Source organism: Rutilus rutilus (assembly GCF_951802725.1).
Source record: "Rutilus rutilus genome assembly, chromosome: 22".
NCBI classification, from domain to species: domain Eukaryota; kingdom Metazoa; phylum Chordata; class Actinopteri; order Cypriniformes; family Leuciscidae; genus Rutilus; species Rutilus rutilus.
In genome coordinates, this window is record NC_140227.1 from 15655627 (window position 1) to 15675058 (window position 19432).

At 38.7% G+C, this 19432-nt stretch overlaps 1 protein-coding gene across 1 annotated transcript in view; it reads left to right on the forward strand.

The window, feature by feature from the left end:
* slc25a26 (solute carrier family 25 member 26) overlaps positions 1-19432 on the forward strand; it is a 57192-nt gene that overhangs the window by 26783 nt on the left and 10977 nt on the right. Inside the window, exons 6-7 of the mRNA XM_084394603.1 lie at positions 11518-11562; positions 18103-18172. Coding sequence (XP_084250729.1) covers positions 11518-11562; positions 18103-18172 — 115 coding nt within the window. The remainder of the gene's footprint in view (positions 1-11517; positions 11563-18102; positions 18173-19432) is intronic.

Here is a 19432-nt window from a genome sequence, read left to right on the forward strand (position 1 = left end):
GTTATTATTACAGCTTGAGAGAGGCTCAGACCGGGAGCTTGTTCCGATCGATAATTATTCCAGATTTGGTTGTAGGGTTGCATTTGAGGTTTTAACCAATTATCATGTCTCAGATGTGAAACATTAAATAGCCCGCTGATTTTCTTCCACATGTTTGTCCCAGCTATCAGCATTTCCTGTGTCCAAATGTAAGGTCAACAGATGTTGAAGTAATACATGTATCATGCCAGATTTTATCTGGCAGGACAATATGAATGAACTCCCATTGTTTTAGCACATAATATAAATCACAGAACACACAATGTCGTCTATTAGCGAACAAGTAATCATGGCCAATTCTACTTCACTATTGCTCTCCTGAGGGATAGTATTGGACTTAATTGAATGAAATCATGGTGATGTAATTTCAAACTGCATGCCGGGAAGGCCATAAATGTGGCTGTGATTAGTTTGCTGGGTAGAAATTGTATTTTTGTCTTATATAGGTGTAAGATTCATCACAATTTCTACCCGCAACCATAACTAATATCGGATAAAAAGCTTAAACCGATATCTGTGCAATGTAAAAGGCCGGAGGACACACCTGCCGAAGCACTGACTGCTGAAAGCTGAAGACTGACTGTAATGTTTAGTTAAGCTCACATAACAGCGGCCCACGGCTGGAAACATCTGTAGGGAGCCGTCAGGTTTGGGGGTGAGAGGATGATGTCACTGCTTCATGTCAAATACTGCACTTATTTAACCCTCTAAGTGAAGGAAAAGTCTTTCTGGAAGCCCTCGACATCTTCTGTTTCCATTGTCTATAATTTGGTTGTTTTGCTTATGCTTTGAAGAGGGTATGGTCAAATTTTGTGGCTTGTTGCACGATCTGACTGGCTTTGTTTCCTGTTTTAGGTGTGCTACTTTAAGTGATTAGACTTAAGAGTTTCAGCATGCGGACAGTGCCAGCGCAAACCCTCTTTTGGCATTAAAAAACTACTGTAAGGATTCACTAAAGACATGCGGTGGAAAAATTAGTGCTGAAAAGGTGTGGACAGGGTTATTTTTGCGGCTGACCTTATTGCGTATGCATTTGTAGGAGTTTCCCTTTCAGACGCAAAACTTATGGGAGGAGAGTATTTAAATGAATCATGCAAGGTGATTTACTAAGGTTTGCGCTAGTCAATTCACTGGTGCGCCATTATTTACCTCCACAAAAAAAGCATCTCTTAAACCAGACAGACGCTAACTGGTAGATTGCGTTGGTCATCATGGAAAAATGATCCAAATTTCATCTACTTCGTCAGTAGATCACGCACAGAAATTTCCACTGCGCTTCTACGCTGATTTGCAAATCTGTCCCATTGACTTACATTGAAGGAGGGATTTGGGCCAGTAAGCAACCAACTAGTAAACGCTCATCATAGCGACATGTTAACAACCACTCAGAACACTTTAGCAACTCCATAACAACCACTCATAATAAAAAACATCATTGCTAGCATTGCTTCTGTGAAGTCACCCTCATTGAATGTATTTTAATGTAATGCCGCATGTAGTAAAAACAGTTCGGCTAGTGTGCTTTAATTCGTTCCGGAGAATGTTTGGCTTTGTATAGTTTACCAGTACCGTTATCATTCTGCATGATGGCAAGTTGTTGATCTGTTTTTTATCTCGCAGTTATTATTATTAGCCCAATATCAAATATGCTTCAAGTCTTCATCTGTCTCCTTTCTTGAGATACGAAGAAAGCTTTGTAGAACAAGAACACTTTTTACCAAAACTGGAGAAGTGTTTCATACACACCTTCTGCACAGTGTCTTCCAGATAAGGTTCCAAACATCTTTATCAGACTGAGGTCATTGAGTTTATACTCAGTATTTCTGCTTGATGGTTAATGTCGGTACGGTTCAACATGTGCAAATGCACCTCTCAAGCCCTACAGGGCTGGTTCATATGCCAAATTTTGTTGCCTGAAGATTTCATCTTAGAATAGAATAATCACAATTAATCTTTAGACTGCAAAATGAAGTAGTATTATTATACATGTTTGTTAATGTAAAAAAATGCTAAACCTGTTTCATGGATATACTGTATTATGTGCATATGTTAACTTTGATAGTCAAAAAAAAAACTATCAGCCACCTCCTTGCAGCCCTCTGGGTGTCATTGGACCCTAGTTTGAAAACTTTTAGTAACCAAGAAAGGTCTGAATTTGAAAACCTTCTGTATCTCTAACTTCTTTAATTCTCTCTCTGTCTTGCTCAGACTTTCCGCGTTCCCCCAAGGACCGCTATTCATCTTGCCTCCGCTGTCAGCACCTAATTGGAGCGGCCAGGGGGCATCCGATGTCACATACACACAGATTATAAATTGATTCACTAAAAGATTTCCTCTGACATCATGCTCTGTGTGTGAGGCCCCGCTCCACGCTTTGGTGCCTCGCGTGAAAGGGCCTCCATGCCAGTCGGACGAGTTTCTGTGTTTGTTTGTGTGCACGCATGCACCTGTAGCTTACAGTGGTCACTGTCGGACTTGAATTTCCTATTTTGTCGTCGGGGCATTCACCTGTTAGAATGCGAACAAAGGAAACAAGCGGTTCGGCCGTAGCCCGGTAGCTTGTTGATAGGGGTGCGGTCTATGTTTTCACTGTTCTTTTGTTCACTTGTTGCATCAGCCTGGCACACTTGCTGCGACGGCACAATGCAACTCCGGCCAGAAAATCCCCCCACAATGTAAATATTATGTGACGGTTCTGGGAAGCGTTTTCGGTCATGTCAATGGAATTACACTCTTGAATATTTGCCAGCTCACTGATTCCAAACAGTCCTTAACCACATAGCCCCTCCCTCGCCTCTTCATTTCTTCTCCTTCTTCCCCCCTCCAGCCTTGAACAAGTCTTAATTTGTTTAGAATATTATTACCCAGAATTTTAACTTGCTTGTCCCTAGCGCTGATGGAAACCAGGGAGCTTCTGAAATCTGATTGGCCGGCCGCATCATTCCGCACCTTCTGATTGGCCGATCTGAGCATTCTAGCGCTCCAGGCTTTTCCAACCAATGTCTGTGAAACATTCAGCCTGTCAGAATTCCACAGCAAGTGGATTCACATATCCAAACACAAAAGAGTATTGAACTTTTAGCACTGCTGATTCATGCTTTCTCCGTACTTATGAGCCAGAAATGCGCAAATACTGCACAATGCTGCTTAGATTTAAATTCAAAACTTTGAATCCACCTCTCTTAACATTTAACTTTGAATTAACGTTGTGATGTGTGCGTTTATTCGTGGGAGCTACATATGTTTTCTGTATGAGGGAGCAGGCCTCTCTATTCTCAGCCAAGATTATGACCATAGGGAAGCGTGAAACATAACACAGCTTCTCGCTCGCTCTCTCTTCTCTGATAAAGTGTTTGGGGCATCCCACTGGCTTGCTTTCAACGTATTGATTTTCCCATTATTTATGTGTTTATTTATTTTCTAAACTGGTTCCCAGAGGAGTTTTTATAGCACTGGGGTTTAAATCACATTTTCAAGCCTCACAAAAGTTCAGTGATACTGATCCTGCTCCGTTAATATCAACCTTTGATAAAGGTTGTGTAGTGTCCCCATCCTCCAACTGAATTAGGGGTACAAACTAGTTTTTTAACATTATGCGGTTTTTACATTATGTGGTCCAAGACCACAATTGTTATATAAATTGAATTCAAATATTCATTTAATTAAATTTAATTAAAAATACTCAAAGTTTGAGAAGGGTAAGATTTTTAAAAAATGTTTTTGAAAGAAGTCTCTAATGCCAAAGGGGGTAAAATTGGGTAGGGGCGCTATGGACATGTTTGGACTGAATTGTCCCTAGCAATGATTTTATCTTAGTGTCCGTGTTACAGTGTAGTTATACATTTAAGTACTGACTAATGACAAATAACTACATGCACTTACTATAGGGTTAGGGTTTGGTTTAGGGTTAGTTGTGTGTAATTATCCATAATTTATAGTTTTTACTACAATAACATGTCTTGTTTTTCATTGTCCTTGGAAATTGGTACATGTTGTCCATCCATCGTGTGCGTGTGTGTGTGTGTGTGTGTGTGTGTGTGTTTATATATTATATACTATAATAGAGTGTGTGTGTATACAGTGAGGAAAATAAGTATTTGAACACCCTGCTATTTTGCAAGTTCTCCCACTTGGAAATCATGGAGGGGTCTGAAATTGTCATCGTAGGTGCATGTCCACTGTGAGAGACATAATCTAAAAAAAAAGTCCAGAAATCACAATATATAATTTTTAAACTATTTATTTGTATGATACAGCTGCAAATAAGTATTTGAACACCTGTCTATCAGCTAGAATTCTGACCCTCAAAGACCTGTTAGTCTGCCTTTAAAATGTCCACCTCCACTCCATTTATTATCCTAAATTAGATGCACCTGTTTGAGGTCGTTAGCTGCATAAAGACACCTGTCCACCCCATACAATCAGTAAGAATCCAACTACTAACATGGCCAAGACCAAAGAGCTGTCCAAAGACACTAGAGACAAAATTGTACACCTCCACAAGGCTGGAAAGGGCTACGGGGAAATTGCCAAGCAGCTTGGTGAAAAAAGGTCCACTGTTGGAGCAATCATTAGAAAATGGAAGAAGCTAAACATGACTGTCAATCTCCCTCGGACTGGGGCTCCATGCAAGATCTCACCTCGTGGGGTCTCAATGATCCTAAGTAAGGTGAGAAATCAGCCCAGAACTACACGGGAGGAGCTGGTCAATGACCTGAAAAGAGCTGGGACCACCGTTTCCAAGGTTACTGTTGGTAATACACTAAGACGTCATGGTTTGAAATCATGCATGGCACGGAAGGTTCCCCTGCTTAAACCAGCACATGTCAAGGCCCGTCTTAAGTTTGCCAATGACCATATGGATGATCCAGAGGAGTCATGGGAGAAAGTCATGTGGTCAGATGAGACCAAAATAGAACTTTTTGGTCATAATTCCACTAAACGTGTTTGGAGGAAGAAGAATGATGAGTACCATCCCAAGAACACCATCCCTACTGTGAAGCATGGGGGTGGTAGCATCATGCTTTGGGGGTGTTTTTCTGCACATGGGACAGGGCGACTGCACTGTATTAAGGAGAGGATGACCGGGGCCATGTATTGCGAGATTTTGGGGAACAACCTCCTTCCCTCAGTTAGAGCATTGAAGATGGGTCGAGGCTGGGTCTTCCAACATGACAATGACCCGAAGCACACAGCCAGGATAACCAAGGAGTGGCTCTGTAAAGGCCCGTTCACACCAAGCACGATAACTATAAAGATAACGATATATGCGTCCACACCAACGAACGATAACGGTCTTTTTATTCTAAGCACGCGCGCGCCCGCCCCATTTTAAATGCGCGAGACCTTTAAATTAGAATGGATTCTGATTGACTGTCAGTGTTTTATCGTTTGACAGCTGGAAAAAAATCGTTCTGAAAGTGATCCCAACGATATCGTTCCTCATATCTTTATCGTTATAGTTGTGGTGTGAACTCTGTTATTCTTTAATATGGAGAACGATTTTTAGAATTATATCTTTATCGTTATCTTTATAGTTATCGTCCTTGGTGTGAACGGGCCTTAAGAAGCATATCAAGGTTCTGGCGTGGCCTAGCCAGTCTCCAGACCTAAACCCAATAGAGAATCTTTGGAGGGAGCTCAAACTCCGTGTTTCTCCGCGACAGCCCAGAAACCTGACTGATCTAGAGAAGATCTGTGTGGAGGAGTGGGCCAAAATCCCTCCTGCAGTGTGTGCAAACCTGGTGAAAAACTACAGGAAACGTTTGACCTCTGTAATTGCAAACAAAGGCTACTGTACCAAATATTAACATTGATTTGCTCAGGTGTTCAAATACTTATTTGCAGCTGTATCATACAAATAAATAGTTAAAAAATCATACATTGTGATTTCTGGATTTATTTTTTTTTTTTTTTAGATTATGTCTCTCACAGTGGACATGCACCTACGATGACAATTTCAGACCCCTCCATGATTTCTAAGTGGGAGAACTTGCAAAATAGCAGGGTGTTCAAATACTTATTTTCCTCACTGTATACTGATTTCTTGATGAAAATGAAGACCTCCCCCCAATTTAAACATTAATTATAGCCTTTGAATTTAATATATTTATAAAGACTCATTAATACCTATACTGCATTATAAGAACAGTTATAATTACATTTATATTATTTTTATAATTACTTAAGTCATGCATTTGATTTTTCAGTGTGCATGTTGGTTTTTGGACGGCCTGAAGGTGCTAACATCCTCTCAAAACTCTGTTGGTACTCATGCACGGAATCTGGATTTTTGACCCAGCTCATAAATTTGAAAAAACAAATTAATTCAGTTGTAAAATCTGAATTTTTTTCAGCTCAGACTGATCGCTAAAATAAAATCTTGTATTCCTAATAGGGATCTGGAAACCATTATTCATGCATTTATTTCAACTTGACTGGACTACTGCAACTCATTGTATTTAGGGATTGCTCAATCTTGTTTATCTCGCCTTCAGCTGGTCCAAAACGCTGCTGCCAGACTCTTAACGGGGACTAGAAAGAGAGAAAGGATTGTGGAATAATCTACCACTTCTCTTTAGGTTTTTAAATGGTCGTTACTATTGCAACACGCGTTTTCTTTCTTTATACGATTGTGTGTTTTTATATATATATTCACTATTAGATATTTTATATATTTATTTTATAATATAATTTGTAATGGCGACATGTTTATATCTAATGGTGAGTTAGAGAGTGGTTCAGATCTGTTTCAAGATAATAGATCTTATGAGGGGCTCCGCACTTCTCTCAGGTTTTGAATGCATATTCACACACACACACACACACACACACACACACACACACACACACACAAACACAAAGTATCATGACAGTGGTGAGCAAACACGCCTGTACAAACACAAATGTGACACCCAAACGTATACACACACACACGCACATGCACGCACACACACACACACACACACACACACACACACCTGTGAAGAGGCTCATAAATCACTCAAGACATAAACAGGTTTAGCGACATGTTTGACATTGGCAGATGGTTTTGCATAATAAAACTCTCTTTCTCTCAAGTCGTCACCCCTCCTTCTCTCCGCCTCCCAATTTGTTCCTATTTGTTCCTCATCACACTTCAACAAGCTGTCAATTAAAAGCTTTGACTGATAAATATTCTTACGTTTAATGTTACTGCGTCAATGTTTGATGTGTGCACAATCAGAGACAATCATGGGTTTATGTTTGTACTTGCAGATGTTTTCAGTATGCATTGTCAGGGTATGTATTAGGAGTGTGTGTGTGTGTGTGTTTGGAAGGGCCTGTAAAATCGAGTGTTTTCCACAGCTCTCAGTAATAAATTCGGGTTAGTCTGTGGGTTCCTCCAGTCCGTCTGCTGTTTTCATACCCAGCGCTGCTGAATCATGGTGATGCTGATGACATATCCATCTGGCCCTCATCTACTTCCTGTCACTCTGCCTCACTCTCCTTTCTTCTTTCGCTGAGCGTCTCTGGAGTGATCAGTATGTCGTCCCTCTAGGGTTGAGAAATATCCGCTTTCCAATGTGCTTTAATAATTCTTCTTTTTATTTCAGTACTGTGCAGATGCCGTCTTCCCTCACATTGTAGACAGAACTGCAACATCAAACCCGTTCTTCTGTTTTTTCCACACAAAAAATCCTTCCATAGAGCAAATCTTTTTTCTTTTTTTACGGTTTCATTTTAAAATAACTATTTCAGCTTTTACAATGGCTATGTCCTTTTTCTCGTTTATGTTAACTGCATGTATCTCACTCTCCTTCACTTTCACTTTCAATTTAATATTTATGTTTTTTTTTATAATTAAGCTGTTAGACTACTGTCATATTATGCTTCTACTTACCAAATATATACATAAATGGATGAAATAAAATACAGTTTAGCATAATTTTACAGAAAAAAAGAATACAAGTGTGAATGGAGTGTCTAAACACTTTGCTTTAATGTTTATTCATATTTTATTATTATTATTAACATTATTAATCCATACATATTATTTATTTTTATCAAACAAGCTTATGTTTTCTTGTGAAATAGTGTTTTTTAAAAGTGTACCTCTATCTTTCTTTTAATTTCCAATTCGTTTGATTTTAATTTAATGCAAATAGATTAATGGATGAAATGTCCAAACATTGTTTTAATATTTATTTTCATTTTTATCAAACACACTCCTGTTGTTTGTGCCTCTGCTGTCTTTTTAAAGGCCCCTAGGTTTCATATTAATTTAATGCAAAGACATAGTGTGTTTTACTATTTATTAGTAATATCATTTTATTTATTTTATTGCATTCATTTTATTCCGGTTTTTCTTTAATGCTTCATAAAAGTTCATAAAAAGGTGACAGACAACTCTATCAGATAGGCTTCCATGCAAATTATAGACAAAGTCCAATATTTAATTAGCATATTTAATTTAGATTGAAATTAAGTAAAACACATTGCATTGCATTTTAATCAAGACAAATTCAAATTGAATGTGATTTAAATGAATCCAATCGAACTGAATCCGATTTCAGATTGATCTCTATCCCTTTCTCCTCTCATTAGTATTCATCCAGTATCGTCTGACCTATTAAAGCCATTTGTCAAATAGCATGCCGAGCGCCACCCTTCCAATCAAGCTTCATTTAAATGCATTTTGACATCTGTTTTCCCAGATATCACACTGGCGGCCAGGAGCCTGACAGTGAAGAACACAACAGAATACTAATATTCCCATGGGTAACCCCGTCACAAACACACAGCCAGCCCTATCTCTCAACGATAACGTACCTGACAGTTACACACCGTGATAGCGACACTGACAGCAGAGAAGAGTGTTTGATGCACATCGGCGTGTTGTTGTTTCTCCATTATCTCCAAATCGACTATCCCACACAACACAGTTATGGCTTGTTTTTTGGTGCAGGAAACCTTAACTTACATTATAAATGCACTTCAGGGAAAAAGCGTGATGCTAATGTGCTTAAACTGATATCGGTACAGCTGGTCAGGAGTCAGACCACACAGCCGTCATCCACTGGACCGACTCTTCCTTGTGAAGAAGCTTTCTGGCCTTTGGTCAAAAACCTGCTTTCTATCCTTCTGTCTTTCCATATCCGTCATCCGCTCTCTTTTCTCATCCATTACGGCCTTTTCAATATAAATCTGACCATCTGCGTTGCTCAGGCGCCCCGTCTCTGCCAGAAGTGTTAAACTTATGCATAAATCAGCTGTGCCTCGTTTCTGTTTTAGCAGATTCCTCTGAGCGTTCCACTCCTCCTGAGCACCGAGACGCTGAATTTATCATGTTGGTAATAAAAGACAGGTGGCTGATTTAGTTTTTGTAGAAAAACGCACAAAGACACACACTCCCCAGCATCAGGTCACATTGCACCAATCTGTTCTTTGTTTTGAAATCAGAGATGCAACGCTCTGGCAGTGTGCATGATGCCCACGCAGCGTTTGAAATGCTGCTTCATTGTGTTCGTTATGTTAATCTTTGTCAAAACTTGGACGTTTTTCCAACTAAAGCCAATGAGGGCTTTGTTTTCACAGTCAGCCTTTTTTATTGTATTAGATTACACTGTATTTGTCCAATGAGATGTTTCCAATAAAGAGTTTCGTATGGAGCACAGAGTTTCTTATACTGATCTCAGTTTAAGGCCCTAGTAAGACACTGATTAGCTGGTTCAGGTGTGTTTAATTGGGGTTGGAGCTAAACTCTGCAGGACAGTGTTTGGAGACCCCTGCACTAGAACATCATATAGACTTGAGGAACTGCCTAGTAATGCCCTAGCAACGACTCAGAACACCTTAGTAACTGCCAAGCAACACGCTAGTACTACTCTAGCAACACCATAGTAACCACTCTGAACACCGTAGCAACAGACTAGCAATGCCCTGGACTCAGTTTAGCTACTGTCTGACAACACCCTAGCAACCAATCAGAACACTATAATAACTGCCTGCCCAAGACTCCTAACAAACACTTTAGCAACTGCCTAGAAACACACTAGCACCACCCAGAATTCCCTAGCAACACCTTATCAACCCACTCACAACACCTTATCGACTGCCTGGCAACATCCTAACAACCACCTTGAACACCTTACCAAATGTTTCGAGAAAACCCTTAACAAATACTTTAGCAACTTCCTAGAAACACACTAGTAATACAGTGAATTCCCTAGCAACACCTTACTGACTCCTAGCAACCACTCTAAACATCGTATTGAATACTTGGCAACCCCTTAAACCATCACTTTTTTAAAAACCTTAGCAACTGGCCAAAAAAACAGCAGCACCACCCAGAATTCCCTAGCATAACTGTATCAACCACTCACTCCACCGCAGTGATTGCCTGGCAACACCCTAGAAACCCCTAAGGACACTGTAATAACTGCCTAGCAATGCCCTAGGCTTAATTCAGAACACCTTAGCAAATGTCTCACTCTCTCTCTCTGTCTTTATGCCAGTCACATGATTTTGGGATTTTGTCAACCCACGGTTCAGCAGTGCCATCGATTTCCTCTCTTTTTGCTCCGCTGTGCCTGATTGGGTGAAGAGGAAGATTTCTGCGACCCCCCCCCCCCCCCCCCCCCCCCCTCTCTCTCTCTCTCTCTCTCTCTCTCTCTTTTGTTCTCTCTCTATCTTTTTCTCTCTCTGTGACCACAGACTCTTCATTTATTTATCATCTCTCTCTGTGTCTTTCTCACACACACACACACACACACACACACACACACACACACACACACACACACACACACACACACACACACACACACACACACACACACACACACACTCTCTCTTATATATACTTCACACTTCCAGACGTACAGACATCAGTATTAAAACAGTTTGACACATGAGATAAATGGCCAATGCTTGTGGTTGAACATGTTGCCACAAGTAATCCATTTTCTTTTACAGAAGACATGTGCGCTTTATTTTTTTCTCCCCCGTCCCCTACAGTATGTATTGAACATCATAATGGCATTATTATGGTTGTTCTGAAGGCAGTTTTTCATTAATGTAAAAAAATAAATAATAATAATAAATCCCCAAAACTGTGTTCTATCTCACTGTACGAAAGACTTTGTATCCAGACTTAAGAGTTTTATTAGTTTATTTTTCCTCATGTCGTTCCAAGCTGTATGACTTTCTGTCTTCAAAGGAAAAATATTAACAAATGGTGGTGATACTTTTATGGAATCTTCATTCACTTTCATTGTGCAGCTAGTAAATTCTTCATCATTTATCCTTTTGTGTTCCACTGAAGAAAGACGTCATGCAGATTGAAACGACATACTGTAAGGGAGAGTGAATTATTATTATTATTATTATTATTATTATTATTATTATTATTAATTTATTTTTTTAGGTGAACTATAACGCAGTTAACATTTTCTGTTCTGGCCTATATAATAAAAAAAACTCTTCTTTTAATTTCAGATTCCATTCTCACTGGTGCAGTTTCCACTCTGGGAGTACCTAAAGGTATGAATCCACTTTTCACTTGCTCTAATTTCGCTCTAATTTCACCTCATAATTTTGTTCAAATGAAGGAATAATGGCCTGGTAATGGTCCGACACATTTACAACTCAAACTACAAACACTTTGCCACCATACCGGTTAATAACTCTCTTTTTTTTAGGTGCTCTCAAAATGACGATGCATTTTATTGGTCGCCCTCACCGGTGGTTAAGCGGAATCATAATTTCTCGCAAACCTTGAGTCTTAGCCAAATGTCCATTTCCTTTTTCACTGTCTGGTCCGGGCCACATAAGTCATTTTTCTTCAAAAAAGGCCCCGTTTGTGAGGATGACATCATGTCTCCAGGGCGAGAGCAGAAAATTCCATTAGCGCTCTTGGCCTAGCGACCGGAGCGAAGCAGAGAAGGAAAGGCATCGAGGACAATAGCACGTGCAGCTGTGGGCGAGCTTTAACCGCGATTCTCCACCGTAATAAGGAGTGTCATTCATGGCCGCCTCTTTGTGGCACTTTCAAAGGCATTTTCTCACTCCTTCATTCGTCCATGTTTTCAGCCTCTCCGGCCATCTGTGTGGAGCTGCTGGAATGTGAGTCTTTGCTAAACTGTCTTTGAAAAGAGCATGGCTTTGAAAAGCAAGAAAGCGTAGATGAGACAATGGCATGGGATGCCAGTGTTGGTTTTAAATGACTGCTTTCGCTTCATTGATTATTTCCAAGAGTACCACATTCTTTCAGGTGTGCATTCAGTGTTAAATGGGCCTGGAAACTAATTGTTGTGTAAAAAAAATAAGAAAAAGTGTAGGGTTTTTCAGCTAATGTTTTGTTGATTTTTTTTTTCAGATTTTTTTTTACATTGGACATTGAGGGGCAACCAGGTACAGCACCAGTGGTTTCAGTGGTTTTATATTATTGGCTATGGAGTAGGACTGTCAATTAAAAAACAAAAATCAGTGTAGTTCATCTGAAACTCAGAAAATCAGTTCATCTGAAATTCTGTCATCATTTACATTTACACTTGTGTTGCTCCAAACCTGTGTTTTGACATTCTTTTCACTGTGGAAAGAAATGAAAGGCAGTGTTCACCAGAATTGCCAACATTCTTCAGAAAATCATATTTTATGTTCCACAGAAGAAAACAAGTCATACAGGTTTGGAATGACATGAGGGTGAGTAAATGATGACAGAATTGAAATTTTTGGGTGAACTACAAAATAAATCCCCTTTTAAATGGACAGGTAATTGACATAAATGACACAATATTTAAACTATTTTTAATTAATGTAAACAATTCATGTAAAATGTCAAATTGATATTCTTTCCAATTTTTAACAAATTTAAAACCTTTTTATAAAAGCAGTAGCAAGTAGTATGCATGCTACTACTTATTAACGCTCACCCTCATGTCGTTCCAAGCCCGTAAGACTTTCGTTGATCTTCAGAACACAAAGATCTTCATGATGAAATCTGAGAGATTTCCGTCCCTCCATTGACAGCCTATGCAACTACCACTTTCAAGCCCCAGTAAGGAAGTAAAGACATCATTAAAGTATTCCATGCGACTCCAGTGGTTTAACCTCAATTTTATGAAGCGACGTGAGTGCTTTCTTTGTACAAAAAACATAATTTACCACTTTATTTACAAAATATTAATTTTGTCGAGAGCATCGTGACGAATGCGTGCTGTCTGGACGCGAGAGCGGACGTTACGTTAACACGCGTTGGTGATTAATATTACTATATAAATAAAGTGGTCGCGCAAAAAAAACCCTAACATAATTTACCAAAGCACTGAGGTTAAAAAGATTGAAAAAGATTTGATGTACTATGTTTGTGTACTATGCGAATGTTTTTTTGTTTTTGAGCACATTGAGTGCAACAAAGTCCAGTGGGCCGCAGAGAACTTAAAAAATGCCTCAATCTTCAATCCTGGCAAACATTTCATGTTGGGAAATCAAACCCCAAGTATCACCAAACCATTTCTCAAGTCATTCGCACCAAAAACAATTTAAGCCCCGGCATCCGAGTGGCAGGCCGCAGTAAACCATCTGTTCTCTCCAGCGTATCCCACAATTCCCAAAGTTTATCTACCAACAATCCCCTAAACTCAGCACTGCTCTGTTACAAAACCACTGAGCAGCTGTGTCATTACATCAGCCGGCCATTTATTTCCCACCGTGCCCACTCAACTCGACATTTATGTGTCAGTGGATCAAACTTTTTCCCATGATTAAGTGCAAGTGTGTCATGAGCAAGTCTTAGTTTGCTTTGAGTAATTGAAGCTGAAGCGTACATTTGGAGTAATGCCTGGCCAAGGTGGTGTGTTTCCGGAAAAGACTATAGTAAATAAATCTTGCGTTTAGTGTTTAAGTATGATTAGAAAAAGGTCTATTTGTGCACATAAATGTTTTTAAATTGATCTCAGGCATGTCCTCGGTTAAACGAAAGAGTTAGTTGAGTCAGACTTTATCATACTTATTATCAGATGAAATGTTCAAGCTACGGCAGACTCAGATGTGGGTTTAACATTGTGAGTTGGAATAATCAAGCAAATCAGGCTCTTTCTTTAGCCCTGAATAACCTCATTTCCCATTTTAGGCTTCCTGCAACTCGCTCCTCATCCACTGCCTACTGCTCTGAGCATGTTTAACCTCTAGAAATCCTCTCTCACTACACCTTTACTCACATCTCTTCAGTGGCTTCCAGTTGCTGCCAGAATCATATTAAACACACTGTTCCTGTCACACAAGGCTGCCAGTGCCTGGCTCGCTGCTTCTCACAGTGCTTTATTAAACCATACAACCTACCCTGACCACGTCAGTTTATCAAGCTCCCCATCTTTCCACATGAAAGGAGTCCACCTGCTCACCTCTACAAATGTCTCCATCCACGACCTTTCAGTGGTGAAACAAACTCCAAGTCATTCATTTAAAGACACAAGTCATGCCAATTTTTGCTTCTTTTTTATTTGAATGTGACTAAACATGGTGTTCACAACAGGTATAGTTTTTACATACTTAAAATATTTTGGTCACACTTTAGATTAGGATCCAATTCTCACTATTAACTACGACTTTTGCCTCAATAATCTCCTAATTACTGCTTATTAATAGCTTGTAAGGTAGTTAAGTTTAGGTATTGGGTAGGATTGAGGGATGTAGAATATGGTCATGCAGAATAAGGCATTAATATGTGCTTTATAAGTACTAATACACAGCCAATATCCTAGTAATATGCATGCTAATAAGCAACTAGTTAATAGTGAGAATTGGACCCAACAGTGTTACCAATATTTTTAAATGCATGTTGTTCTTTACCCCAATTTTTTATTGAAATATCTTAATCTTATGATAAAATGACAGACTTCTCTCAGGTGATGTATGCCAAAATTTTGTCCGTTTAAACTTCCTCCGTTTTTGAGTGCAACGGCTACATGTCGAAATCCAACCAACAACCGATGTATGGGACCAAGTCCCTCTCTTTTTGTTATTTTCTTTTTCATTAGATGTACTTCACAATATACAAGAAAATCTGCCACTATTTTTTTTTTTACTCTTTCTTGTCAACCAAAATCATAGGTAAAACAGACTAATTTGGATCAACAAATATTTACTAAACTTAAAGTATATTTGCTTCAATATAGACTCTCAACAAGCTGTTTCTCTTCCATGACAGTAGTTGACATAAAAGAAAAAACTGACTATAGAAGAGGACAGTAGACATGCTAAGAAGTCTAAGCAGTCTAAGAAGACATGCTAGTAATATCCACTATACTGCCCACATGTAGCAACACAGAGAATGCAGCACATACTGTACTTGCATTGCATTATAAAGGCATTCTGACATATTTTGGAAGGCAACAGCATGTTTTTTTTTTTTATGTCATTTTAATGATAAAATCTAATTGCAGTTGAATGTAACACCTGTCTTTGTGTCAAATGTAGTTCATGTCAGGTACATCCTAGCATGTAGATCAGTGGTCAGTCAGTTTGTTTTAAGGGGAACTTGCTTCCAGTTTGTTTTCAGTGAGTTTGAGGAGGAGGAATGGATGTTCTCCAGCACAAGCTCTTTGAACTTGAAAACAAAGATTCTTCCTTAATCTGACAGCTAATGAAACACACATGATGTACTGACGAAGAGAACATTTATGTGTGTGTGTTCTTGTGCACAGAGTTGAAGAGGATCATTCATAATTACTTCATGCTGTGCTTCAATTGTTTTCCTTTCTTAGCCATCAGATGCTCCTGGTCTGAGATCGTAGGAAAACTCCGGCAATTATTTGCAGCCTGGGTGCATAATAACTCCCACCAAACACAACATAAAACCAACAAACACGTGAACTCACTGAAACTCCCTCCTCCTTTCTACAACAGTCCTCACACACATTTCTCTTTAACTTACCACATTCCTTCCCTCCTACTTCACCTCTTTAAATACTATGAGTTCAAATTACAATTAGCCGTCCTAAAATTAGTACAAATTGTGCAATTGACTGAGATCCTGTCAAACCTGTCTTACTTGTCTCAAAAACACAGTAGCGCTGTTCCAAAACCGAGTGTGCCGGCTGCCTAGACAGCTTTATAAATACTCTTCTAAAAGGACGCAACATTATGTTGGCTTCTAAGATGTCTAATTTTTGCCAGACATGAAGGCAGCATTACAGGTATGCTTTCCAGATAAGACAATTCCAGAATGCATTGCGACTAGAGAATGCAAAATACAGTATCGTTCAAAGGTTTGATGTCTTCAAAAAAAAAAACAATTTAATATTTTTATTCAGCATTAGATGTGTTAAATTGATCAAAAGTCACAGTAAAGACATTTATAATGTTGAAAATATTTCCATTTCAAATAAATGCTGCTGTTTTGAAGTTTCTCTTTATCAAAGTATCAAATTTTCCACAAAAAAGGATCTGAAGGATCATGTGACACTGAAGACTGGAGTAATGGCTGCTGAAAATGTAGCTTTGCCATCACAGAATAAAACATAAAACACAAATGTTTTATTACATTTATTTATACATATATATACACTGTAAAAAATTTGTAACACTCCCAAATCAAAAATTTCAATTGACCGATAACATCTAAATTTTTCAATTGGCCCAAGTGAAAATCTGTACATTTAATTTTAGAATTTACAGAATTTCACTTGGGCCAATTGAAAAATGTAGATGTTATCGGTCAATTGAAATTTTTGATTTGGGAGTGTTACAAATTTTTTACAGTGTAGCTTTGGTCAGAATTTGAGACTTCTTTTAAAAACATTAAAATATGTTTGTTTACCCCAAACTTTTAAATGGTAGCATTGAAAGAAACGTTGATTATACACATGCTTATATTTTGTTTAACCCCTTAAAGTCATAAACTCAGTATCGGGTTCAGAATTGCGTTATTACGATAATCCTTTAAAATGTTAAAGTCCCATTAACAGTAATAGGTGATAACTTTACAAAGCTTAGACCCTCTACTTTTCACACAAAACCGGACCATTTGTATGTTTGAATTCCTGTTTTCACAACGAATATGTCGATAAAAGGCACATGACTACAAATTTGCATATTTTCAGTATTGTTCATATTTGACAAACACAAGCAAGCCATATATCAAACAAAAGCTTTTATTCTCAAGATAATGGTTATGTAGATTATTTTGTTGAAATAATACAAATACTCAAAATAAATCTAAATAAAAATGGAACGGTTCACTTAATATTCTGTGTGCTGTGTACTTTAATAGTTGTTTAGAGTTTAATAGTTTTTTTGGGGTTACACTTTATTTTAAGGTGTCATTGTTACAGTGTAATTATACATTTAACTACAGAGTAATAATAATTAACTACATGTACTTACTATAGGGTTAGGGTTGGAAAAAGGGGTTGGTTTAGGGTTAGGTGCATGTAATTAAGCATAATTTATAGTTATTACTACAGTAACTACATGTAACGTGTAACAAGGACACATTCAAATAAAGTGTTACCTTTTTTGTTAGCTTAGCAACATGCTAACATCAAAGTTGATTGCATTGTAAGTAGCACTCAATAAATAGTTATCTTTGAGAATCGCTTCAATGATTTTCCTTATATTTTATGTCAGTTTGGATGCTTTTGTAGTAGATAGAACAGAACACAAATAAGCAGCACACTAGGTTGTGGAACAGATCTAATATCTTAGCCAGCACTAGTATTTCCCCTTTTCATCATAATCTTCCATCTGTGACACTCATCAAAGCTCAATACCGTTTTCCCCTCGTTTGTTGGGAAACTCTGAACCAGCATGAAAGAAGTGTTTTCCAGGGATTGATAGAGTTAGCATGTGTGTACACAAAAGTGCTGAGCTGTGGAAGTCAGGGAAGATTTCTTTCTTTCAAATTTTGTCAACATTCCTTGTGGGGAAAATGAAACTCTTGGCATCATACTGGAGATGTGGACATTAAGATGGCTGTTCTGTTGAGTTTCCATACATACAAACCCAAGGGAATTTTTTTTTTTTTTATGTTACTGATAAATGTAATAATCCCTAATTCTCTCTCTCTCTCTTTCTCTGTAGGCCGTGTGGTGGAGGAGGCAGGGGGGACGACTGGACTCTTGGCAGGCAGCGGTGTGCGGAGCTCTCGCAGGTGTGTGGGATTAGCCTCAGCACAGAGGTCTGGGAAAGAGAGCGAAGGAGAACGAGATATAGGGAGTTGGGATGGGGTCCAATGCCAGGAATATCCAAAATTTACCCAGCTGCATTCCTATTTAATTCCACACAGGTCAAGATGGTCATATCAGGTTGTTCATCAGCTGGTGTGCACCAAAAGAGAGGGAATGAAAGAGCTAATTATAGGTGGAGAGTCAGCAGAGGAAGTGTGCAACATTGACCTTTCATTGCCCCTGCATCATGCTCTGTAACTTTCGTAGCTATTGTCAGCAGTCATAGAGTTTACGGACTAGAGTCAGAGTTTACTCTAAAGGAGCTCAAGTCTGGCCCAGAAGCCCTTGCAGCTGTCTAATTCCCCAGTCACCATCTCTGTCCAGAGTGATAACTCATCAGGTACTGGGACACAATGGAGGGACAAGGATGCTTCAGCCAAAGGGGAAAGAACATGGCTGCCAGCCACGCCACCTGGGGTGTGATGTTGGATTCGGATTGTGTGTGCACATGTGCTGCTTTGGCACAGATGTATCTCTTTAGGTGGATTGCGGTTGTTAGCGTTGTTGTGAAATCACACAAACAAATGTGAATTGTGATGCATTGCATGGTTGTGTTTGCTTGCCATCACTGCCAAAGCTGCAAGCCTCAAGAGGACAAATGAGAAATGCTTTCTTTTCCAAATCTCTCTCCATCTCCAATATTGTGTCCTTTTACTTTTTAATGAGTGTTGTTCTTGGTTTAGTACAAGATTGGGAATACAGTACAATGTCACATCTTTGACTTGCTGTTGATTACCACTGAAGTTAAGTTAAGCAAAAACAGCATCTACAGTAATTCATTTAAATTGGAAGGCATTGCTTTTTTGAAAGTATAAGCGTTATGTGGGATGGCATGAATCTAATGACGTAGAAACGCGTCCTAACCTTGTTTGTCCAGAGTTATATCCTATTATAGACGCTCCTTCCATTACCATGATCATGTAAAAGCTGGTAAATCCGGTAACTACTTCCTTATATGCACAAGAAAACATTTACATTTATGCATGTAGCAGATGCTTTTGAATAGAGTTTAAGGGGAAAATGGGCTAGTATAGTCATGAAAGAAAGAAATGGCGAGAGAAGTAATTGTTCTTTTATTCATTTCTTTTAAATTCATTTATAATTTATAATTTAAATTTATTATAAAATATCTTCGTCTTTTTTTTATAGAGGATTCAGTCAAGTACCCCAAAAATTGCACAAGA